The 22,870-nt window shown below is 48.4% G+C and overlaps 1 protein-coding gene across 1 annotated transcript in view; it reads right to left on the bottom strand.

Annotated features, from left to right (window-relative positions):
• Positions 1 to 46: 46 nt before the first annotated feature.
• CCDC33 (coiled-coil domain containing 33) overlaps positions 47 to 22,870 on the bottom strand; it is a 99,649-nt gene continuing 76,825 nt past the window's right edge. Inside the window, exons 12-19 of the mRNA XM_036348600.1 lie at positions 6,636 to 6,807; positions 6,293 to 6,381; positions 5,978 to 6,106; positions 5,796 to 5,886; positions 4,711 to 4,859; positions 2,830 to 2,916; positions 2,349 to 2,462; positions 47 to 1,513 (exon numbers count right to left, since the gene is read on the bottom strand). Of these exons, the coding sequence (XP_036204493.1) occupies positions 1,406 to 1,513; positions 2,349 to 2,462; positions 2,830 to 2,916; positions 4,711 to 4,859; positions 5,796 to 5,886; positions 5,978 to 6,106; positions 6,293 to 6,381; positions 6,636 to 6,807 (939 nt within the window). The 3' untranslated portion in view covers positions 47 to 1,405. The remainder of the gene's footprint in view (positions 1,514 to 2,348; positions 2,463 to 2,829; positions 2,917 to 4,710; positions 4,860 to 5,795; positions 5,887 to 5,977; positions 6,107 to 6,292; positions 6,382 to 6,635; positions 6,808 to 22,870) is intronic.

The following is a 22,870-nucleotide window of genomic DNA, read 5'->3' as shown; positions in this document are numbered from 1 at the left end:
CTGCTGAGAGAACAGGGCATCCTGAGAGGTGTGGGCCAATCTTGGCTTCCGGGGCAGGCTCACCTATCAGAGGTGAGTGAGTACTGATTGAGCTGAGTACTGATGGCTCGTGCAGTGCTCTGCTTGGCTGAATTTTGGGTAGGTGGGTAGCCAAGGTCCAGGTGGGCCATGAAGACTTCCTGCCAAGGTCCAGCCAGAGTCTTGGGCATGACCAGGGCTGAGGCCTGTGAGTGAGGGGCTGTTATGAGGTGACTGACCCTGGGGACGGAAGGCCAGTATACTTCCTCTGCCCCACCTGACCCTTCTCTGGGCTTCCCCAGGCCTCAAATTCCTGCTCTAGGGGGACATGCCCACTTTTCTAAGCTCTGGGCAGTAGGCAGGGAGACTGCAGCAGAATCTTTGGTCCATTATTTGAACTGGTCCCAATTTTGGGCCCCCTCACCCCTTCTGAGTTCCATAACTCTGACCTGAACCAGGTGCCCGATCCTTCCTGGTCCTTGACTACCCAAGCCTAAGTCCTGCTAGTAGACAGGGGAGCTAGTCCTGCTTGGGATAGCAGCCCAGTTAGCTTGAAGCCTTTTACCAGGATCTGTAGGTCCTGAGTCCACCGTTGGAGCCTTTCTGCTTTTCCCCATCACAATACTCTTTCTTGTCTCTCTCCTTCCTTTCTCTTCTCCTGGCTTGAGTCATTTTTTGACTCAGAAATGTTATAGCTGGAAAGGGTCTTACCATCAGAGAGGTCAAGCTGTGCATGGGATGGATGGGGAAAATGAAGCCTAGAGAGGTTGCTTGAGTGACCCAAGGTCACATTGCATGCTTGTAGTGAGAACCCAGGGCTCCTTTCTGGGGAGGACTCCTTCTTTTAGTCCCATCTGCTTTCCTGTCCCTGGCTACATTGACGGGGCATGTCACACTATTAATACTGATTGTCACAGGCAGACTTCAAGTGTCTCCCTTCCCAAGAAACAGGTAAACTAAACTTGAAGGGATTTTAGTTATGGTAGATGTTTGGGGGCAGGTGGAAATTCCACCCTCCCTCACATCTCCTAACAGAGTTGGTCTCTGGCGGTCTCACTTCTTCCAGAAGCCTGGAAGGAGCTTGTTTCCTTGGCTCCACTGTTGGAGCCTTTCTGCTTTGGAAAGACTTTTCTCCCCACCCTCCTGGGTCCACTCTAGCCTTCAGCTCTCTAAAGATGGGAGGCAGGAGACTATTTCACTGCAGCTGAGGGCCCAGGCCCAGAATGGGGTCTGGGAGGAGGAATCTGGGCACCTCCAGCCTGCCCTGCTCCAGGAAAGAGGCAAATGCTCACCGACTTACAGCATTTAATAAAGTCATTTTGAGGATGTGGTCAAAAACCCCAGCACACAGTGAGGGAGCTGCTCCAGTTCTCAGGTCTGTTGGGACTCAGGTCTGCTGGGAGTTTGAGGGCTTGATGAACTTTGTCTCTGAGCTGGGCATTAAGGGGTCCAGTTTTGAGGGTCGCCCATAGTCCTTGGCATGGGTTGAGGAGTTCTGCATTGTGCAAAGCAAAATGAAGTGAGTTTGCCTTTGCCTCAAGGAGCATGGGGCCCATTCAAATGCAGCTTGCCTGGCAAGCCATGTCTTAGAGGGCCATGATTTCCCAAAGATTTCCAAACTCATTTAACCATAGCAGGTTGTATCCAATTTCTCCGGGAGCCCAGCAGGTGAATTTGCAAAGGAATCCCTATGTTCCCTGTCAGTCCCCCCATCTTCTTCAGACCTGGCCAGGAGCCTTGAATTGAGCTGAGTACTGATGGCTCAAGAGCAGGAGCAATCAGGGGTTTTGCTTTGGGGGCTGGGTGGCCCAGGCTGAGCTTGAGGGACAGTCGTGAGCAGGTCTGTTTGTTTTTAGGAAACTGCGATGTTTCTGGCAACATGTTCCTATCCCTGGCAGGTCTGCAGCATTGCAGTTGCCCAAGAAGGGTGTGCTCATGGGACAGTCTTAGGCACTATGGAGTTGGGTGATGGCCATGTGTGCTTTGCTCATGCGTAAATCCAGTCCTAAAGTACAGCCAGCCCCAGAGCATTCCAGGAGTGCTTGTGTACATACTTCATCCACAGCTCTCTCCCTTTTGATTCTCACCATCACCATGGGGAAGGGGGTAGTTCTGACAAGGTTTCTATTCCCCTTAGACAGGTGAGGAACTGAGACAAGGCCAGGGCTTCTTCTGTTGGTAATAGAGTAGAAGCTGAGCCTAGGTCCTCTGAATTCCAGCTAGGGAGCTGGCTCCCCTGGACAGTTTTTTTCATGGCCCAGTGACTCCAGGTAGAAGTTGCCAGCTCTACTGCCCGAACCCCAGGGAGCTCTTCCAGAGGGATCACTCACAGGCAGGTCTGCGATGATGGAGTTTGAAGGGTGACCCAAGCCGTTCTCTTGCTCTTGCAACTGTGTGGCCAAGTCCTGCTTCTCTCGTCCCCAGCGTCGAGCTGAGTCCTCTAACTGCCACCATGGGAAGGACAGATGGGGAACCTCTAGGTAGCAGGGCCCATCCCTGAGATCTGAGACAACCAGAGCTTGAGCCTATTCTCTGGGCAGAAAGCAAAGCCCTGGGCAATCTGAGCTTGCTGCTTCCCCAAGAGACCGTGGGTGGCAGGGCTGGGTACAGAGGGGCCAAGTCAGTCTGGCTAAGACACAGATGATCTTCTTTGAGTTCCAACATCATCCTGAACCCTGACTCTGAGTCCACACTGATCCTTGGCTCTGGTCATAGGTTGAGCCTGCCCCTGCTCACATACTGAGCTCCAACCCTGGTCATGGGCCAAGTGGTGAGCCTGCCCAGTCTGACCAACTCCTTTGCCTCACCTACCTGGCTTTCCAGGGATAGGATCCGGTTCTGAGCTTGTTCCAGCTTGGCCAGGAGGTTAAGCTTGTCCGAAGTGTTGGTAAGAAGATCCTGTGGCCAAAGCAGAAACTCACACATGGCCCCAGCTGAGGCCCAAATCAGCTCTCTGATGCAGAGCCTCAGACAAGGGTTACAGCCTCTTCCTGAAGTTCAGACCTGATATGGCATGTGCTTTTTTCACAGCTCTTCTTCCCACAGATTTTGGGTATATGGCTTTTGCACATCATCATCATCATCATCATCATCATCATCATTATTACTAGAGGCCCGATGCATGAAATTTGTGCACTGGTGGGAAGGGGGGCGGGGTCCCTCAGCCCAGCCTGTGGCCTCTCACAGTCCAGGACCCCCTGGGGATCGGGCCTACACTGGCACTCAGACATCTTTTTCACAGTCTAGGCTCTTGCAGTCCAGAAATCCTCGCTCCTTACTGCCTGTCTGCCCCCAGAAGTAGGAGAGGCTCATGCCAGCCCTGAGCCTGGCTTCTGGCTTCTGACTGGGGGAAGTGGGGCGGGGGAGGGAGTGCTGTTCACTCACCAGAAGCTAGGGCCACTGCTCCTTAGCACTGACCCTGCCCTCACCCCCTACCCCCCCACTGGTGGAGGGGGCGATCTGGGGTTGGGCTGGCCAGGGGAGGTTGAGGTGCTACAGTTGCGCCCCATCCGGCCTCTACGGAGGCTCTGGGACTGTGCTGCCCCTTGTCCCCCCCACCCCTGCGTCTGAGGAAGGTATGGCGCCAGGACCACCATGCTGGCCTGGCAGCGCAGGCTTGCTGGCCCCACCCCCTGCCCACTGGTGGTTCTGGAAGGTCATCCAGAAGGACGTCTGGAAGGTTGGTTGTCTGGCCTAATTAGCATATTATGCTTTTATTATTATAGATTATTTATTATTTTTAATCATCACCTGAGGATATTTTTTATCGATTTTAGAGAGAGGACGGGGAGAGAGAGAGAGAGAGAGAGAGAGACATTGATTGGTTGCTTCCATTACACACCCTGACTGGAGATTGAACCCACAACCTAGAAATGTGGCCTGACTGGGAATGAGTGCACGGAATGATACTCCAACCAACTGGGCCACATTGACCAGGGCTGCACATCAATTTTTAAATGTAAAATGCATGAGGGAGTGCCCATTGGTGCATAGACTGGAATCTTGAACTGGGAGTTTTTGTGAAGTGAAGAATCTGTGAAACAAGGGCTCCACTGTCCCCAGCACTTTCCCTAGATGTCCATGCTTCAGGAATGCTTTCAAACAGAACTCACCTCCTGTAATTCAAATGGCCTGTCTTTGGGTTTACGTAAAGCAGGGCCCCTATAGCAGCCTCAAATGTGGAGTGGGGCCAGGGCATGTCTGGAGCCTGGGCACCCACCTGTGCAGGCAGGGTTTCTGTGCACTTGGAGTGGCCTGGGCCATCTGTCTCTCAAAGCCTCTCTGCCAGGTCTCCTGCTCCCAACTCCCCAGGGGGTAGGGGAAAAGGACTCTCCAAGGCTATACCAGTCCCAGGAAGTGCTTCAGACTGGAGTTTCTGAGAGGTCTGTGTGGAGTTCAAGAGCAGGCCAGCCAGGTGGCAAAAGGAGTCAGAGATTAAGGGCCAGTTAGGGGCTTGCTTTCTCCCAGGAAGCTAGGTAAGGGTCAAGGTGAAGCTTCCAAACCCATGTGTGTCCCCCAAGGAGAAAGAGCAAGACTTGAGGGCTGGCACTCCAGGAGATGCCAGGCACATCGGAGACACTGGGAAGCCTCGCTGCTGGTCTTAGTCTTTGACTTGGATTGTACTAGGTGGTGGCTGGCATCTGCTGACCTGCACAGGCAGACCCAGGCCAAGCCTGTGCTGGTGGCTCTTACCGGCAGGGCCTGCTGCTGCAGAATGATGGGGGCCGACTGTTGGCGGCTCTTATCCAGCTCTGCCCGCAGCCTCGAGTTTTCTGCCAGCAGCACTGAGTAAAGGTCAACAGGCAGGTTCTCTCCTGTAGGATCCTGGGGAAGTCCTGAGGCTGAGAGCATGGGGAAGACGGAAATGGCCACAGATGTTCATGAGGCGGGCTGTCTGTCTCCATATCCCTGGCCTGATCTGCTCCAGCATTTTGCTCCATTCTGCCCCTCCTCTGCTCCCAAGCCTTTAATGGCTCCCCACTGTCAGTGGGATCAGGCCCACACACCTCAGACCATTATTCTCAACTCTTTAGAATCTGTTCCCACCGTTCTCCCTAATCACTCCCCTGCCATTTGTCCTAGGTCTAGCTCTTCATCCTTCTGTCTTTCCTCCCTTCTCTGCTCTTGGTATGGTCATTTCCTTGGTCCTGAAGCTGCCTTCTTGTTTCTCATCCTACTCCCGGGTGACCTCAGGGCCTGAAAGGGGAGCCCTACTTTCATTGTTTTCTAAAGGCCTTCAGAAGCACACCCCCACTCCCAGTCCCACGCAGTAAAGGCTGAATGCTGGCTGGGCTCACGGGGGTCTCTGGTGAGGCGGCCCAGACAGGCGCAGGGAAATCTGCTTGGGCTCGCCTGCTAGGTCTGACCTGATTCTCTCCTGCTCACCAGAGCTACCTCTAAATGGCAGCTCTAGGTGGCTTTGGTTAACATCGATGGAAAAAACAAATCATTGACTTAACCAAAGCATTTTGTTTGTTTTACATAGAAGCAGATTCTGCAAACACGGGAGAGGAGGACATAATTTGAAGGATCCTGGAGTTAAGAAATTGGAAACTTTCCGGGCAGCCCCTCTCTGCTGCTCTGGTCTGCAGGGTTCTCCCCTACGCCTTTCTAGCCTGGCTCATACTTTGTGTCCTGTGGGTTTCCTGGGAGAAGAGAGGCAAGGGCCTGTGAATAGGGGCGTCCCACCGTCGGCCACAATTGGGAGGAGCTCCTGGAACTGGGAAGCTCTGGGAGGGAGGAACTCCAGGGCCTGGATGACTCCGGGAGCGTCTCACCCCTGCCGGGCTTTCCCCGCAGCCTGTCGGGCAGGGGCTCGCTCCTCTCCTGAAGCTTGCTCTTCAGCAACCCCTCCATCTTCTCAATCACCTGGGGAGCAGAGTGCAGAGGCTGGCCTGGGCTGGGGCTCCACACATTCCCTCCGTGGCTGGCCCCTGGCAGCCTTCCCCCCTGCACCTGCCTTCTCCTGGTGCCGCACGGTCTCCTCCAGCGCCTTCATCTTCTGCAGTTTGTCCTGTGGCCGCTTCGGGAGCGCAGCCTGTGGCTGCTGAGTCTGGTACAGAAGCAGCTCCTTCTCTCGATCATTCCTCTGATGGTGGGGGACGGGGGCAAGCAGGAAGAAGGAGTGCCCTTGGCCTAGAGGGCTCACCCCAGCCCCGCTGCTGGGTTCTCCACTGTGCTGGCTCCCCTCCCTCTAGGCCCTTCTTCCTTCTGCTCCCAGACACTTCTCCACAGATTCCCACCCTCGCTCCCCATGCTCTCTGCCCCAGCTCACTCGGATCAGCTCATTCTGCAGATGCTGCACCGTGTCCCTCAGTTTCTTCATGTCCAGCTCACTCAGCAGCAGTTTCCGCCTCATGGACACTGGTGGTGGGGGCATGGGGAGAGGTGGCTCAGGCAGGAAGCATCTTCCAGCTCCAATCAGCACAGTTTGGGGGTGAGGGCAGGCGTCTCTCAGCCCTGAGGTTTGAGACAGGACTGGATTCCCTGTTTCCCACTACGGAGAGGGCCCAGCTGGCTCCTATCAGCCCGTGTCCAGTAACATGAACACCCGGGAAAGGTCCCCACCGCCCTGTCCCACAATTCAGAGCCGAGGCTCAGGCGGGCACCCTTTCTGCCCTCACTCAGCTTCTGGGTCTTATCAGCATTGTCCTGCTCCTCCTCCATTTCCTCCTGGATCAGGTGCTTCCTCAGCATGCGGTTCTCTGCCTCCAGGACCCTGGCGTGTTTCCGCAGCGACAGGATGTCCTCAGCCATCGTCTGTATGGCCTGTCGGTAGCTGTTTATCTCCTGTGGATCCCAGTGCTCAGAGCTGAGCCTCCGGCCCACATCTGTACCCACACTTAGGAGTCGGTGGGTCCACCCCAAGGCCGATGGACAGCATGCCCTCAACTCTTAGCAACTCCTCCGAGGGGTGGCTATAATTTGATCTGCACCATGTGAGAGAAGTCACACTCGGGTTCTCTCCCAGGGGTCATGCCTCTTCCCGTGAGGCCAGCTGGGGGGACCCAGGGCTCAGACACCAGGTGGGGAAGATTGGAGTGATAGAGACTCGACAGGTCCTGGAACCAGGTTCCCAGGGCTACTTCTCTGGCTTCTCCCTGCTCCTTCCCCTCTTTTCTAATTCCTCTCCTTCCTCAGGGAGAACCTCTCAGAAACTCCACTGACTGCCACTTGGGAACTGACCACAGGCTCCAGCACCCCAGCCAGCTTAGGGGTCAGGAAAGTAGGCCTGGGAGGTCCAGCTCCAAGATCTGGGGCCAGGATGCCAGGCTCTGTTGTTAGCTTCAGAGTAACAAAAATCTTAATGTCTGGCACGCATTGAGCTTCACTACATTCCAGGTTAGGAGGAGGGCTTCCCTCAGTTGTCCTCACAACAAGCCTATGGGGGTCGGTACTGTGATCATCCTCATTTTACCGACAAGGAAACCAAGGCCCAGATGGGCAACTAACTGGGTCAGTTGCAAAACTGAATGGCAGAGCCAAGGTCTGAAACCCACACTTCAGCTCACAGACTCCAGTGGCACTTGAATCTGTGTTCTAAGTGCTGTGCAATCCTGCCATGAGGCTCCGACATGGAAACATAACAGTATGTTGAGAAGTGATGCAATAGGCTACTAAAAAGAATCATCAGTGTGACCTCAATGTGGGGAAATTATTTATGTCTGACCTTCTGTGTGCATAGGAGAATTACTAAGCTATATTTACATGCATTGATTTCATAATTAGAAAGTCCCTCTTGTTACTTAGAAAAAGTTTTATAAAGGGAGTTTCTTAAATCCAAACAGCACAAGATATAACAGGGACCCAAAACATGAAGCCAGAAAGGTCCATAGAAGGGGAGGAGGTGGGTGAAGACAGCAGGAGTTTGTTAAGCCCTGATTGCTTGGCTCCCAGTGACTGTTGAGGACTTGCACATGGAGGGGGGGCTCCTAAAATGGCCAGGGTCCCAAGTCTCCCAGAAGCAGAGTTCTGCACCCAGTTTCCACCTAGGCCTCATGCTGACTGGGGACGAGGCCCAGCTCCCAACCACTGCCAACCACCAGCTGCAGGCTGGGCCACTGGCTTCTTGGTGTGGGGCTTCTGGACAGCAGGGGTTCATCAGACACCACTTGTCACCCTGCTGCTGTCTAGGCTTTTGGCTGGATTCCCTCTAACCAGTGCCAGGCCGGGCCCATTTCTCCAGCACCTGCTCCAGTCGAGTTCCAGGTCTTGGCTCCTCCAGATCTGCCCACAGGGTGCCCTCAGACAGCCCGTTAATTAGGAGCCAGCCCAGAGCCCACACAGGGCTTTGTGATCAGGCCCTGGGCACAGCCCAGCATGGCCACTAACTCACTGAGTGAACTGAGACAGGCCCCTTCCTGTATGAGCCTCAGATTCCTCAGACAGGATAAACACAGGTGCTGCAGGGCTCAGTCAGAGTGTGTGGGGTGGCTGGCACAGGGCCTAGCCAGGGCAGGTAGGACCTGGAGGTATCTATTCCCATCCAACCCTATTTCTGTTCTGTGGCCGCTTTATCAGCAGGTCAGACCCCTTCCTCTTTTTCCTGGCTGCCTTACTCATCACTTTGGAGAATTGCTTGGATACTGGATACTATTAATGTTGAACACATGCAAAGCCTATGATGTAGCAATTGTATTCCTGAGTATATACCCAATAAACATGCAAGTGTGAATGCATCTAGAAGCAGAGGTAAGAGCATTGCTATCAGCCTTATTTGTAATAACCCTTAACTGGACACGACACAAATGCCCCTCACAGTAGAATGGGGAGATAGTCACACAGTGGAATACTACACAGCAATAACAATGAGCCAACATCAGCTACATGAAACCACATGGAAACATCTCTTTAATATAGCACACAAAAGAAGTCAAACACAAAATACCTACTCAATGATTCCATGTAGATTTGGTTCAAAAATAGACAAACTTAAGCTATAAAAGTAGAAGTCAGGGTATGAGATCCATTTGGGGAGGTGATTGGGAGACACCAGGGAGCTTTGAGGGTGCTGGCATGCTGTACTTCTTGACCCTCACTGAGCATTTGCTATGTATTTTGTAATAATTCAACACAGCGAATACACTTATGTTTTGTGCATTTGTCTGAATGTGTGCTGTACTTCACATAAACAAATTAAAAACATTTAATGAATTAAAAAATAAATGAAATCCTGGCTCAAGTTTGGTTAAGTACGTGAAGCCTCCACACAGCAGCCCTCCTCTGGGGAGCCTCTCAACTCTCCGCAACAATGGGCTCTTCTCAGCTCTGAGCTGTGAATGCTTCTGTGGGTCCTGCTCCTGGGCTCTCACTGCAGCCTCTGTACCCGGAGAGGCCTCCTCCCAGTTTGATCCTGGGGGGCTGGGTGGATTCAGCGATGCCTCCGGCCAGGCCCTTCTGAAAACGAGCAGGCGGGCACGCTGATAGTTGTTGAGGGCTGGCACGATGCCTCAGAACATCCTGAGACTCATGCTGGTTCAGTGACGTAAGGTCACACTGCCGCAAATGTGGAGCTGGCACTGGAGCTCAGACTCCACTCCAAAACCTGTGCTTTTTGCATCTACTTGATTGAGGAAGGCTGGAGCCTCACCCAGAGGGAAGAATGACTGAGTGAATCTGTCTACAGAAATTAAGGGGCACTGATGGAGGAGGTGGCCAGTGTAGGTACCAATGTCCATCTGATGTCCTGAGGCCCCATTCTGCCTTTTGTCCCTGAGAGCAAGATTGCCTTGGGGCAAAGGTGAAAGAAGGAGGTCCCCTGTCTGCTCTTCAAGGAGCCAAATGTGCCCAGGCCTCTCTGTGTCAGAAGAGGTGGGTGTAGCTCATCTCACTGTCCCCACCTGCACCTGGCCCAGCACAGTGTGAAAACAGCAGATTTGAATAAGCCAGCCTGATCCCATTGCTGCCTCACCAGCTTCTTCTTCAGGTGAGGCCTGCCCACAGTAGGGGAGGGGGCAGAGGGGCTTAGGCAAGGAAGAACCCTGCTGGACGCTGTAGTCCGGGCACCTTAGTCTATGTGTGTGCTGGTGGAGGGCTGGGATCTCTATGGCTGTGGTTCGGAGTGAACTCCTGAGGTTTGGATCAGATGCAAAGCCTGGCATATAAAAACTCGTACAAGCTTCCCCCTCATGCACACTGACCCAGCCCTCCCCTTCCCACATTCTTTTTTTTTTTTTTTTTTTTAAATATATGTTTATTGATTTCCGGGAGAGGGAGATAGAAACATCAATGATGAGAGAGACTCATTGATTGGCTGCCTTCTGCACGCCCCCTACTGGGAATTGAACCCAGGACCCTTCAGTCCACAGGTTGATGTTCTATCAACTGAGCCAAACCAGCCAAGGCACCTCCTCTGAGATCCTGATGCACATAATAGTTTGAAAATCTTTACATGATTGAACTCCAGAGTCAGCTGACCTTGTGGCCTTGACAGTGTCTAAGGCTAATAATGGTCTTCTTTTCCTTGCATTGTGATGCAAAAATGTCACATTGTGTTACAAAACACCAGACCATTGTTCACCTGTTTTTAAGTTCTTGAAAACTCTTTAAGAACTAGAAAGGTGAAACTTAGCTCTCACCAAAGGGTACTTAATTTCCCGAATTTGTTCCCACTTTTTTTTGTCATAGTTCTTTTTTTTTTTAATTAAATCTTTATTGTTCAGATTATTACATTTGTTCCTCTTTTTCCCCCCCCATAACTCCCCTCCTCCCAGTTCCCGCCCCACCCTCCGCCCTCACTCCCCACCCACTGTCCTCATCCATAGGTGCACGATTTTTGTCCAGTCTCTTCCCGCATCTCCCACACCCCTTTCCCCCCCAAGAATAGTCAGTCCATTCCCTTTCTATGTCCCTGATTCTATTTATAATCACCAGTTCATTCTGTTCATCAGATTATTTATTCACTTGATTCTTAGATTCACTTGTTGATAGATGCATATTTGTTGTTCATAATTTGTATCTTTACCTTTTTCTTCCTCTTCCTCTTCTTAAAGGATACCTTTCAGCATTTCATATAATCCTGGTTTGGTGGTGATGAACTCCTTTAGCTTTTCCTTATCTGTGAAGCTCTTTATCTGACCTTCAATTCTGAATGATAGCTTTGCTGGATAAAGTAATCTTGGTTGTAGGTTCTTGGTATTCATCACTTTGAATATTTCTTGCCACTCCCTTCTGGCCTGCAAAGTTTCTGTTGAGAAATCAGCTGACAGTCGTATGGGTATTCCCTTGTAGGTAACTGAGTTTCTTTCTCTTGCTGTTTTTAAGATTCTCTCTTTATCTTTTGCTCTTGGCATTTTAATTATGATGTGTCTTGGTGTGGTCCTCTTTGGATTCCTTTTGTTTGGGGTACTCTGCGCTTCTTGGACCTGTAAGTCCATTTCTTTCACCAGGTGGGGGAAGTTTTCTGTCATTATTTCTTCAAATAGGTTTTCAATATCTTGCTCTCTCTCATCTTCTGGCACCCCTATAATTCTGATGTTGGTACGCTTGAAGCTGTCCCAGAGGCTCCTTACACTATCCTCGCATTTTTGGATTCTTTTTTCATTCCGCCCCTCCGGTTGGGTGTTTTTTGCTTCCTCACATTTCAAATGTGACTTGATTCTTGCACTCCTCTGGTCTGCTGTCGGGAGTCTGTATAATATTCGTTATTTCAGTCCGTGTATGCTTAATTTCTAGTTGGTTCCCCAACATAACATCGAGGGTCTCATTAGTTTTCTTGTAGATCTCATTAAGTTTATCGGCGGCTTCTAAACAGTTCTTGAGAGACCTTAAAAGTGTGGTTCTGAACTCTATATCTTCCATTGACAATTTTGTCCTGTTTCTTTGTCTCCGCATTTTGTTACGCTTTCTTGGTGCACCCCCTAGTGGTCTTTGTGCGCAGTCTTGTAGTTAAGCCTTGATTGTTGTAGCTAATACCAGGGAGGGTTTGACCTCCAGGCCAAGTGGCTGTGAGAATCAGCTGTGTCTGCAGTGAGAGAACTTCTGTCCTCTAGGGAGGTGCTAATCTGGCGTTTGCCTGAGGCTATCCGGCAAATGCCTGTGTGCAGGGCTTGGGCGGGGCGGGTCGCACAGGATCAACAGGGTGGGCCGGAGAGAGCAGTTATGGCGGCTCTCAGTCCTGTCCCCAGGGGCTCTGCCTCTCTGAATCCCAGCGACTGCTGCAAACCTCGGAGAGAAAGCTGCACTCACTCTGACCGAAGCCAGACAGTCCCGCTTCTCCCGTTTGAGTCTGGGTCCCTAAAGACTCGCCCATATCTGGAGCTCAGAGTCTGCGACTCCCTCCAGCCCGCTCTGCGCACTCCGCACCTCAGAATTTGACTTCAGCACTGCGCCTCCTCTGAGTGTCCGTATGCGTTTCTCTTTCCTCCTAGTTGTAGGACTTCCACTCAGCCAGTGTTCCTGTGGTTCTGGGTGATGTCCGTTCCGTCTTTTAGTTTCACTTTTGAAGTAGTTGTTCAAGGCAGCAAACTCCGGCGTTAACCTATGCCGCCATCTTGGTTCTCCTACTTTTAATACTCCCCTTCCCACATTCTTATTTCTCCCTTCATACCTCCACTTCTGCATTCCTAAAACCTAATTTGTCCTTTTATATTCCATCCAGAAAAATTTTTTAAATATCTTTTTATTGCCCTGGCCGGTTTGGCTCAGTGGATAGAGCATCGGCCTATGGACTCAGGGGTCCCAGGTTCAATTCCGGTTAAGGGCATGTACCTTGGTTGTAGGCACATCCCCAGTGGGGAGTGTGCAGGAGGCAGCTGAATCGATGTTTCTCTCTCATCTATGTTTCTAACTCTCCATCCTTCTCCCTTCCTCTCTGTAAAAAAATCAATAAAATATATTTTTTTAAAAATATCTTTTTATTGCTTTCAAATGGACCGGGAGAGGGAGAGAGAGAGAGAGAGACAGAAACATCATTGATGAGAGAATCATTGATCGGCTGTCTCCTGCACGCCCCACACTGGTGATTGAGCCTGCAACCCAGGCATGTGCCCTGACCTGGAATCAAACTGTGACCTCCTGGTTCATAGGTCAATGCCAGCTGGGCCAGATATTTTTAATCTCACGAGGACTGATAGTGTGTGAGTGTGTGTGTGCATGGAGGGAGTCCCAGGGGAAGGGGTTGCCAGGCCCTCTGTCTACTCTGTGAATCTGATCACCCCCTTCCCATTCAGGGTTCATCTTTTTCTAGGATCCCATTGTTCTTCATCCCAGCAGTCCCAGGGGTGAGCAAAGCTCTTTTGTTAACATCCCCCCTTGACAGATGAAGAAAGCTGAGACCCAGATAAAGTGGGTGTCCTCTCCTCAGCCAGATGGGCCCTGCTGGAGGAAGGATCATGGCTTCTTCTGGACGCCACTCCTTGGACAATAACTCTATAGACCTTCCCTGGCCCCTGTGCCACCCCAGCCTGGCTGCTCTCTGAGCATGAGGTCTTTCCAGGAAGATGGAGAGGGACCTGGTCCCAGTTTATCCTCCTCAGTCTCTACCCTGGCCAGTATTCTCTGTCCATGGGACCCAGAGATGCAGCCTGGAAGGCCTGTCCTCCTTCCCCAGTTTTGCCCACCCTCATAGCAGAGTGGAAACCTTGGGCAGCACAGCTGAGCTGAGAAGCTGCAGCCTGACCTATGCAAGCAGCCTGGCTGGGCTCCCCACTCAGGGCCACATTCTGCGTCACAGTCCAGCCTTGAGAACACACAGGACACCATGTCTCAGATTTCCTGTCATGATCTTGCCCCTCTGCCTGCTTCCTCCTTCCCCCAGTTCCCAGCCTGCTTGGGCTAGCACACCCTCAGGGCACTGACTTTACTTATGCCTGATCCTGAGTGTCCACTGCATCCCCTCACTCTCTGATACCCCACAAGGACCCAGCTCTCAGCAGTGAGCCCAAGGTCACAAAGACAAGTTAGAAAGCCTAGGCTAGAAGCAGATCAGTGGACACCCAACCACACTTGCTGAGCACCACTTGGGCCAGGTCTGTGCCATGCTGGGGCCATGAAGCACAAAGGAGCCCATATGGTCTCTGCCTATAGTGGTCTCCTCTCTACACTGAGAAGATGGCAAGAAGTACCTGTATCAGAGGAGAGTTCAGAGAAGGCTCTTAACTCATCTTGGTGTCCAGGAAGGCTTCCTGGAGGAGGTCATAATCTGAGCTGACTCTTTATAGATGAGTAGGTGTTACCTGGGGTCGGGAGAAGGCTCTCTGGGCAGAGAAGACACTGTGGCAAAGGCAGGGAGGTGAGAGAATGTGTGATGAGGAACAAATCAGGCAAATTTCTGGAGAGCAGGATGCAGAGAAGAGGGGTAGGAGTATGGCTGGAGAGGTGTCAGGGAAGACAGAAGAGGGCCTTGAAGGTCAGTCTCAGGAGCTTGGACTGACCATTGAAGGGTCTAAGCTGGGGTCAGGGGGTGCATGTGACAAGACCTCTCTGGTTGTTTAACACAGAGAATACGGGGGGATGGAGGCCAAGAGCAGCAGGCAAGGTGACACATTACAGGACCTGCTTTGGTAAAGGCAGTGGGCCCGAAGGTGAGGGCAGGAGCTGCAGGAGGGAGAAGAGTGAGGAGAAGGAGGAGGAAGGGGGGAGGAGGAGGAGGAGGAGGAGAATCTTGGGTCTTGTGAGGGAGGAAGTACATGCAGGAAGTGATGGGGAGAAGGTGCTGGCTTGGGGAGGGGAGGGGCATGTTGAGTGTGAGGTTCTTGTGTGGCCTCCAGGTGGAGGTGGCCACAGGCAGTTGATGGCGGCCAAGCTTGAAGAGATCCTCGGGCTGGAGATGGGAGATGGAGGGGTGGGAGGGCAGCCCTCGGAGGTGTGAGTGAAGCCTTGGGATGGAGGAGAGTTTCCATAGTTAAGGGGAATGTAGAGCAGCGGGGGGAGGGGCTTAAGGACAAAGGGAGGGCGGTAGTGGGAGAGGAGTCTTCAAGATCAGGGCAATTGTCAGAGACCTGGGAGAAAAAGGGCTAAATTGGGCTGGAAAGCAGAGCTTCAAAATGGAGGGACTTCTATGTTGGGGAATAGCACATCGGGTAATATAGAACTCTCAACCTCAGAGATAACCTAAAACCTGGATACAAAATAAAAACTACACACTTAAAAATATTAAAGAGCTGGCAAGATAATGAGGAATTATTGGACAGAGATAAGGGACAGATGGGGACCCATACAGTGGAATACTACACAGTCATAAAAAGGAGGAACCACAGCACCAAATAACCACACAGATGAATCTCACACATAAAGTTGGGCAAAAGAACCATACACAAAATAATGCACATGGTATGATGTCCTTTAAAGTTAACAACAGGGACTATTAGGCCATAGTGATTAGGGAAGTGCACTTATTCAGTGGTCGGCAAACTGCAGCTCACGAGCCACATGCGGCTCTTTGGCCCCTTGAGTGTGGCTCTTCCATAAAATACCACGTGCGGGCGCGCACATACAGTGTGATTGAAACTTCGTGGCCCATGCGCAGAAGTCAGTATTTTGTGGAAGAGCTACACCCAAGGGGCCAAAGAGCCATATGTGGCTTGCAAGCCGCAGTTTGCCGACCACTGACTTAGGTGATGACAGTATAAAGAAGCAAAGCAATACAGTAAGATGACACAGTGATCTTGTCTAGGAAAGAAGGGGTGTGAGGAGCTTCCAGGCACTGGTGATGTTTTATTTCTTGACCTAGGTAGTGGTTTCATGGATATCCTATATAATAAAAGCTAATATGCTAAGTATCTGGTTGTCCATTCAACCAATCAAAGCATAATATGCTAATGATATGCTAAGGCTGCTCAACTGCTTGCTATGACATGCACTGACCACCAGGGGAAAGACACTCCGATTGGTAGGTTAGCTTGCTGCTGGGGTCTGGCCAATTGGGACTGAGCGAGATGGGCCAGACACACCCTGGAACCCTCCCACAGTCCCTCCCTGGCTGGCCAACCTCCTGAGTCCCTCCTGGGCCCCGATCATGCACGGGTGGGGTACCTTGGCCTGGCCTGTGCCCTCTCGCAATCCAGGACCCCTCAGGGGATGTCAGAGAGCCGGTTTTGGCCCGATCCCACAGGCCAGGCCAAGGGACCCCACTGGTGCATGAATTTGTTTTATAATAACTTGGTTGTTTTATAATAACTTGGTTGTGTTGTGTTTTATTTTTATGTTCAATGCAATTTTTCCATGTGGGTTATGTTTTATAACTAAAAAGGTTTTTAAAAATATGTTTTTATTATTTTATTATTTAATTTTTTTTGTTAATCCTCACCCGAGGATATTTTTCCATTGATTTTTAGAGAGTGAAAGGGAGGAGGAGAGACACACAGAGAGAAACATTGATGTGAGACAGACACATCAATTGGTTGCTTCCTGCATGTGCCCTGACCAGGGCCAGGGATCAAGCTGTAATGGGTACATGCCCTTGTCTGGAATTGAACCCTGGACCTTCCAGTCCATGGGCTGATGCTCTATCTACTGAGCAAAACTGGCTAGAGCTGTTTTTATTGATTTCAGAGAGAGGATGAGAGAGGGGGAGAGAGAGAGATAGAAACATCAATGCTGAGAGAGAATCATCTATCAGATGCCTCCCACATGCCCTATTGGGGATTGAGCCCAAAACCCAGGTATGTGTCCTGACTGGGAACTGAACTGTGACCTCCTGGTTCACGGGTTGATGCTCAACCATTGAGCCACACTGGTCAGGCAAAAAATGTTTTTTTGTTTGTTTGGTTTTTAAAAATGTATATTTTTATTGATTTTAGAGAGGAAGGGAGAGGGAGAGAGAGATAGAAACATCAATGATGAGAATCATTGATTGGCTGCCTCCTGCACATCCCCTACTGGGAATCGAGCCTGCAACCCAGGTAGTGCTCTTGGCCAGAATCAAACCTGAGACCCTTCAGTCTGCATGTGACGCTCTATCCACTGGGCCAAACCAGCTAGGGTGGGCAAAAAAGGTTTTTGAAAAAAGGAGAGAAGGACTTACTTCCAGCCAAGATGGCAAAGTAGGTAAATGTTTTGCTTGCATCCTCCCATGACTACACCTAAATTAGAGAGCAACTACTCTTGAGAGCCAACTCATGCCTAGCTAAATAAAACTTCTATAACTAAGGATATAATGAAGAAGCCACTGGAGACTTATAGGAGGGGAGATGTGGAACAGGAAGGTCCCACACCCATGGTGTGGCAATTAAGAATCAGGAGGTATATCTTGGGTGCAGAGGTCCCCCTGAGGAGAAACGGGTCCCAGCCCCACACCGGGCTCCCCTGCCTGAAGCACCAGTGCCAGGAAGAGGAGTCCCCGCAACACCTGGCTGTGAAAATCAGCAGGGATAGCAGCTAAGTAAGACAGAAGGCTATTGGAGTTCCAGGTGTTCCTCTCGAGGGGCTTCTTCCTGGACTCACTGGCTCACAAACTCACTCATTTGAAGTTTGCAGGAAAAACAACTCAAAAAATGCTAGGGACCTATGGGAGGAACTGAATTGACTAGCCTCAGGGTGAGGGCTGGAGGGGCAGGGGTCAGGAGAGCTGTCTCCAGGGATAGACGTGCTAGCAGTCGCCATTGCTCCTTTGTTGAACTCTTCCCCAACTCAGCCCGCAGGTGCAGGCGGGCACCAAATATGAGCTATTAACTTAGCACTGTTCACCCTGCCCTAGTGGTTTCCTGAGACCTTGTCCCACTCAACTCGTGTGCTCAGTCCAAGCCACTTCCGGAGGCTTTTCCACTCAATTGGCCTGCCTTAGCATGTGCTGTAGACTTTCCTAAAATCTCTCAAAGATCCCCAAATCCCCAAACAAGCAATGGTTGGCTTCAGCATGCCCTGTACTTCTTGCTAAATGTCCCCAAACCCAGAACAAGCAGCAACAGGGCTCAACTTGCATTATAACTCCTATCAGGTGGTCCCAAGCCTGGCATAAGCTACATTGAGTGCTGGCTTGGAACGAAGCCCAGCACAAGTGATGGCTGGCCTCAGTTTACATCGTGGTGCCCACCAAAAGGTCCAAGCACAGCACTAGTGGCAGCCAGCCAAAGTTTTCAGCATAGCATCTCCCAAACATTTCTAAGCCTTGCACAAGTGGCAAGTAGCTACAGATTACTTTATAGCTTCACCAGGTGGACCTGAGCCAAGCACAAATGATGGTCGACTTTGACTTGCACCAGAACCCCTTCCAACAGCCTCCAAAACCAACATTCCTGGTGTCCAGCTTCAGATCACACCAGAGCACCACCCAACCAGCTGCATACATGACACACACAAAGGGTAGACTTAGCAGGCATCAGAAGCCCACTAAAGAGACTCCTGCTCTATGAAATGCACCCCACAAAACAGTGTCTCTGCTGTAGTATTAGCCAGTCCTCCCAGCCAATCAGCCTGAGGATCAATCCCACTGACTGATGTGCCAAAAGAAATCAAGGCTTGACTACAACAGGAAGGCATACACAATCCACACAAGGGACACCCCTGGAACACCTGGCTCAGGTGAACAGGGAGACTGCACTACTGGGTTCCCCAAGACACCTAGTAGATAAGACCATTTTGCCAAGACTGGGAAATATAGCAGCTCTACCTAATAAATAGAAACAAACACAGGGAGGCAGCCAAAGTGAGGAGACAAAGAAACATGTCCCAAATGAAAGAACAAGATAAAACTCCAGAAAAAAAAATTAAACAAAATGGAGAAAAGCAATCTATCAGCTACAGAGTTCAAAACACTGGTTATAAGGATTCTCAATGAACTTAGAGGGGGAAAAAATACAGATGAACTCAGTGAGAACTTACATAAAGAGATAGAAAACATAAAAAAGAACCAGTCATAAATGAAGAATACAATAACTGAAATGAAAACCACATTAAGGGAATCAACAGCAGATTACATGAAGCAGAGGATCAAATCAGTGATTTGGAAGACAAGTAGTAGAAAACACCCAATGAGAACAGGCAAAAAAAGAAAGAAGAAAAAAAATGAGGACAGTTTAAGAGACCTCTGGGACCACATCAAGTGTAGCAATGCATGTCATAGGGGCACCAGAAGGAAAAGAGAGAGTGAGCAAGGAATTGAAAACCTATTTGAAAAAATAATGATGAAAACATCCCTAACCCGGTGAAGGAAATAGACTTACAAGTCCAGGAAGCACACAAGGTCCCAAACAAGATGAACCCAAACAGGACCACACCAAGACACATAATAATAAAAGTGCCAAAGATTAAAGACAAAGAAATCTTAAAAGTAGCAAAAGAAAGCAGTTAGTTATGTGCAAGGGAACTCCCATAAGACTGTCAGCTGATTTCTCAACAGAAACTTTGCTGGCCAGAAGGATTGGCATGAAATATTCAAAGTGATAAAAAGAAAAGAACTACAACCAAGATTACTCTACCCAGTAAGGCTAGCAGTTAGAATCAAAGGAGAGATAAAGTTTCCTAGACAAGAAAAAACTAAAGTAGTTCATCACTACTGAGCAAATATTATAAGAAATGTTAAAGGGACTTCCTTAAGTAGGAAAAAAAGATAAAAAATACGAATCAGAAAATATAGGAAAGAAAAAATTTTCATTGACAAAGGCAGACATTTTAGTAAAAGTAGTGGATCCACCAACTACAAAGCTAGCACAAAGCTTAAAACGCAAAAGTAGGATGAGCTCATGTAAGTACAACAACAAATTAAGGAATCTACACAAATACACACACACAAAAAACAAGTAAGAGATAATGACAAAAACATAAATGTGGAGGGGGTGAGTCAAAATTGCAGTGATTTAAAAATGTGTTCAAATTTAAGTGACCATCAACTTAAAATAGGCTCACATAAACATAGGTTGGTGTATATGACGCACATGGTAACCATAAATCAAAACTCTGCAAGAGACATGGAGGAATAAAGACAAAGGAATCCAAACACAGTACTATAGAAAGTCATCAACATACAAGGGAAGAGAATGAGAAAGGAATAGAGAAGAACTACAAAACAACCAGAAAACAATGAATCACATGGCAACAACAACAGGCCTCTCTATCAATAGTTACTTTAAATGTAAATGGACTAAATGTTCCAAACCAAAGACTTGGAGTGGTTGAATGGATTAAGAAAAAAAAATACCCATGCCTATACACTGCTTATAAGAGGCCAATTTCCTTTCAAAAGACTGAAAGTAAATTTACAGAAAAAGTTATTTCATGAAAATGGCAACAACAACAACAAAAAACTGGAGTAGCAATACTTATATCAGACAAAACAGACTAAAACAATGACTGTCACAAGAGGCAAAGATGGGCATTTAATAATGATAAAGGGATCAATCCAACAAGAGGATATAACTCTCGTAAACATCTATGCACCCAACATCAGAGCACCTAAATATGTAAAACAAATATTTATAGACATAAAGGGAGAGATCCACTACATAGTCATAGAAGGGGACTTTACTACCCCGTTGATATCAATGGATAGATCATTCAGACAGAAAATCAATAAGGACACAGTGGCTTTAAAAGACACTATATCAGATGGACTTAATAAATATTTTTAGAACATTTCACCCCAAATCAGCAGAATATACATTCATTTCAAGTGCACATGGAATATATCACATGTTAGATCACAAAACAAATCTCAATACATTTAAGAAGATTGAAATCATATCAAGCATCTTCTCTGATCACAATTGTATGAAACTAGAAATCAATTGTAAAAAGAAAACTGAAAAACACACAAATACATGAAGGCTAAATAAAATGTTATTAGACAATGAATGGGTTAACAGTGAGATCAAGGAAGAAATAAAAAGATCCTTGAGACAAATGAAAATGAAAACACAATGACCCCCATTCTATTTGATGAAGGTAAAGCAGTTCTTAAAGGGAGCACTAGAGCCCCCCCTAAAGAGACTCCTGCTCCATGAAATGAGCCCCCACAAAACAGCTTGTCTGCTGTAGTCATGGCCAATCCTTCCAGCCAGGCAGCCTGAGGGTCAATACAGGCCTACCTCAAGAAACAAGAAAAATCTCAGTAAACAATCTAATCTTACACCTAAAGGAACAAGGAAAAGAACAAACAGAGCCAAAAGTGAGAAGAAAGGAAATAATAAAGATTGGAGCATCTATAATAATAAAAGCACAATATGCTAATTAGACCGGACGTCCTTCCAGATGTCCTTCAGGTCCACCTTCCGGACAAAGCCTGGGCTGTGAGGGAAGTCCATGTCCCGGGTGCCTGCTGGCGGCTGGAGGGAAACCCGGGTCCCAGGTGCCAGAAGGAAGCCAGTGCTGGCAGCCAGGGGAAGGAAGGCCTATTCTTGCATGAATTTTGTGCATTGGGCCTCTAGTAAATAAATAAAATTGAGTCTAGCCCTGGCTGGGTGGCTCAGTTGGTTGGAGTGTTGTCCCATACACTAAAAGGTTATGGGTTTGATTCCTGGTCAGGACACATGCTTAGGTTGTGGGTTTCATCCCTGGTTGGGGCACATACAGGAGACAACTGATCAATGTCTCTCTCAGATTGACATTTCTCTCTCTCTTTCCCCTTTCCTTTCTCTCTAAAACAAACAAACAAACAAACAAACAAACAAACAAACAAACATATCCTTGGGTGAGGAAATATAATATAGGAAAAAAATGAGTCTAAGATACGTTAGAAAAAAAAATCAATGAAAACAAGAGATGGTTTTTTAAAAAGATAAACAAAATGGATAAACCACTAGCCAGACTCATCAAGAAAAAAAGAGAGAGGATCCAAATAAATAAAATCAGAAATAAAAGTGGCGAAGTGACAACCAACACCACAGAAATACAAAGGATTATAAGGACATACTATGAACTATCAAATGCCAACAAATTGGACAACCTGGAAAAAATGGATAAATTTCTAGAAACATACAATTTTCCAAGGCTAAATCAAGAAGAAACAAAAATGTGAACAGAGTGATAACTGTTAATAAAATTGAACAGTAATAAATACTCCCAACAAACAAAAGCCCTGGGCTAGATGGTTTTATAGGTGAATTTTATCAAACATTCAAAGAATTAATAATTCTCAAAAAGTTGAAAAGGAAGAAAAGGTCCGAAATTCATTTTATGAGGCAAAAATTACCCTAATACCCAAACCAGACAAAGACACTATAAAACAGAAAATTATAGGTCAATATCTTTGATAAAAATAGGTGCAAAAAATCCTCAATAAAATATTAGCAAACAGAATTCAGCGACACTGGTTATTCTCCATGATTAAATGGGAGTTAGTCCCGGGATGCAAGGTTAGTCCAATGTCCACAAATCAATCAATGTGATACCCCACATAAACAAAATGAAAGTTAAAATTTATCCTATATAATAAAGAGGTAATATGCAAATTGACCATCACTCCAAACACACAAGATGGCCACCCCTATGTGGTCAAAGATGGCTGCCACAAGATGGCTGGCAAAGAAAGAAAAGAAGACCTTTTCTTTTCTTTTCTTTTTTAAATATATTTTATTGATTTTTTACAGAGAGGAAGGGAGAGGGATAGAGAGCCAGAAACATCGATGAGAGAGAAACATTGATCAGCTGCCTCCTGCACGCCCCCTACTGGGGATGTGCCCGCAACCAAGGTACATGCCCTTGACTGGAATCGAACCTGGGACCCTTCAGTCCATAGGCCAACGCTCTATTCACTGAGCCAAACCAGTTCTGGCAGAAAACCTTTTCTTTAAGATCAGAAACAATACAAGGATGTTCACTTGTATAACTTTTAAAAATATATATATTTTATTGATTTTTTTACAGAGAGGAAGGGAGAGGGATAGAGAGTTAGAAACATCGATGAGAGAGAAGCATTGATCAGCTGCCTCCTGCACACCCTCTACTGGGGATGTGCCCACAACCAAGGTACATGCCCTTG

The sequence above is a fragment of the Myotis myotis genome, unplaced genomic scaffold (assembly GCF_014108235.1).
Source record: "Myotis myotis isolate mMyoMyo1 unplaced genomic scaffold, mMyoMyo1.p scaffold_m19_p_1, whole genome shotgun sequence".
Taxonomy (NCBI): Eukaryota; Metazoa; Chordata; class Mammalia; order Chiroptera; family Vespertilionidae; genus Myotis; species Myotis myotis.
Note: the sequence above shows the minus strand (reverse complement) of the source record. Positions and strands in the feature narration are given on the sequence as shown.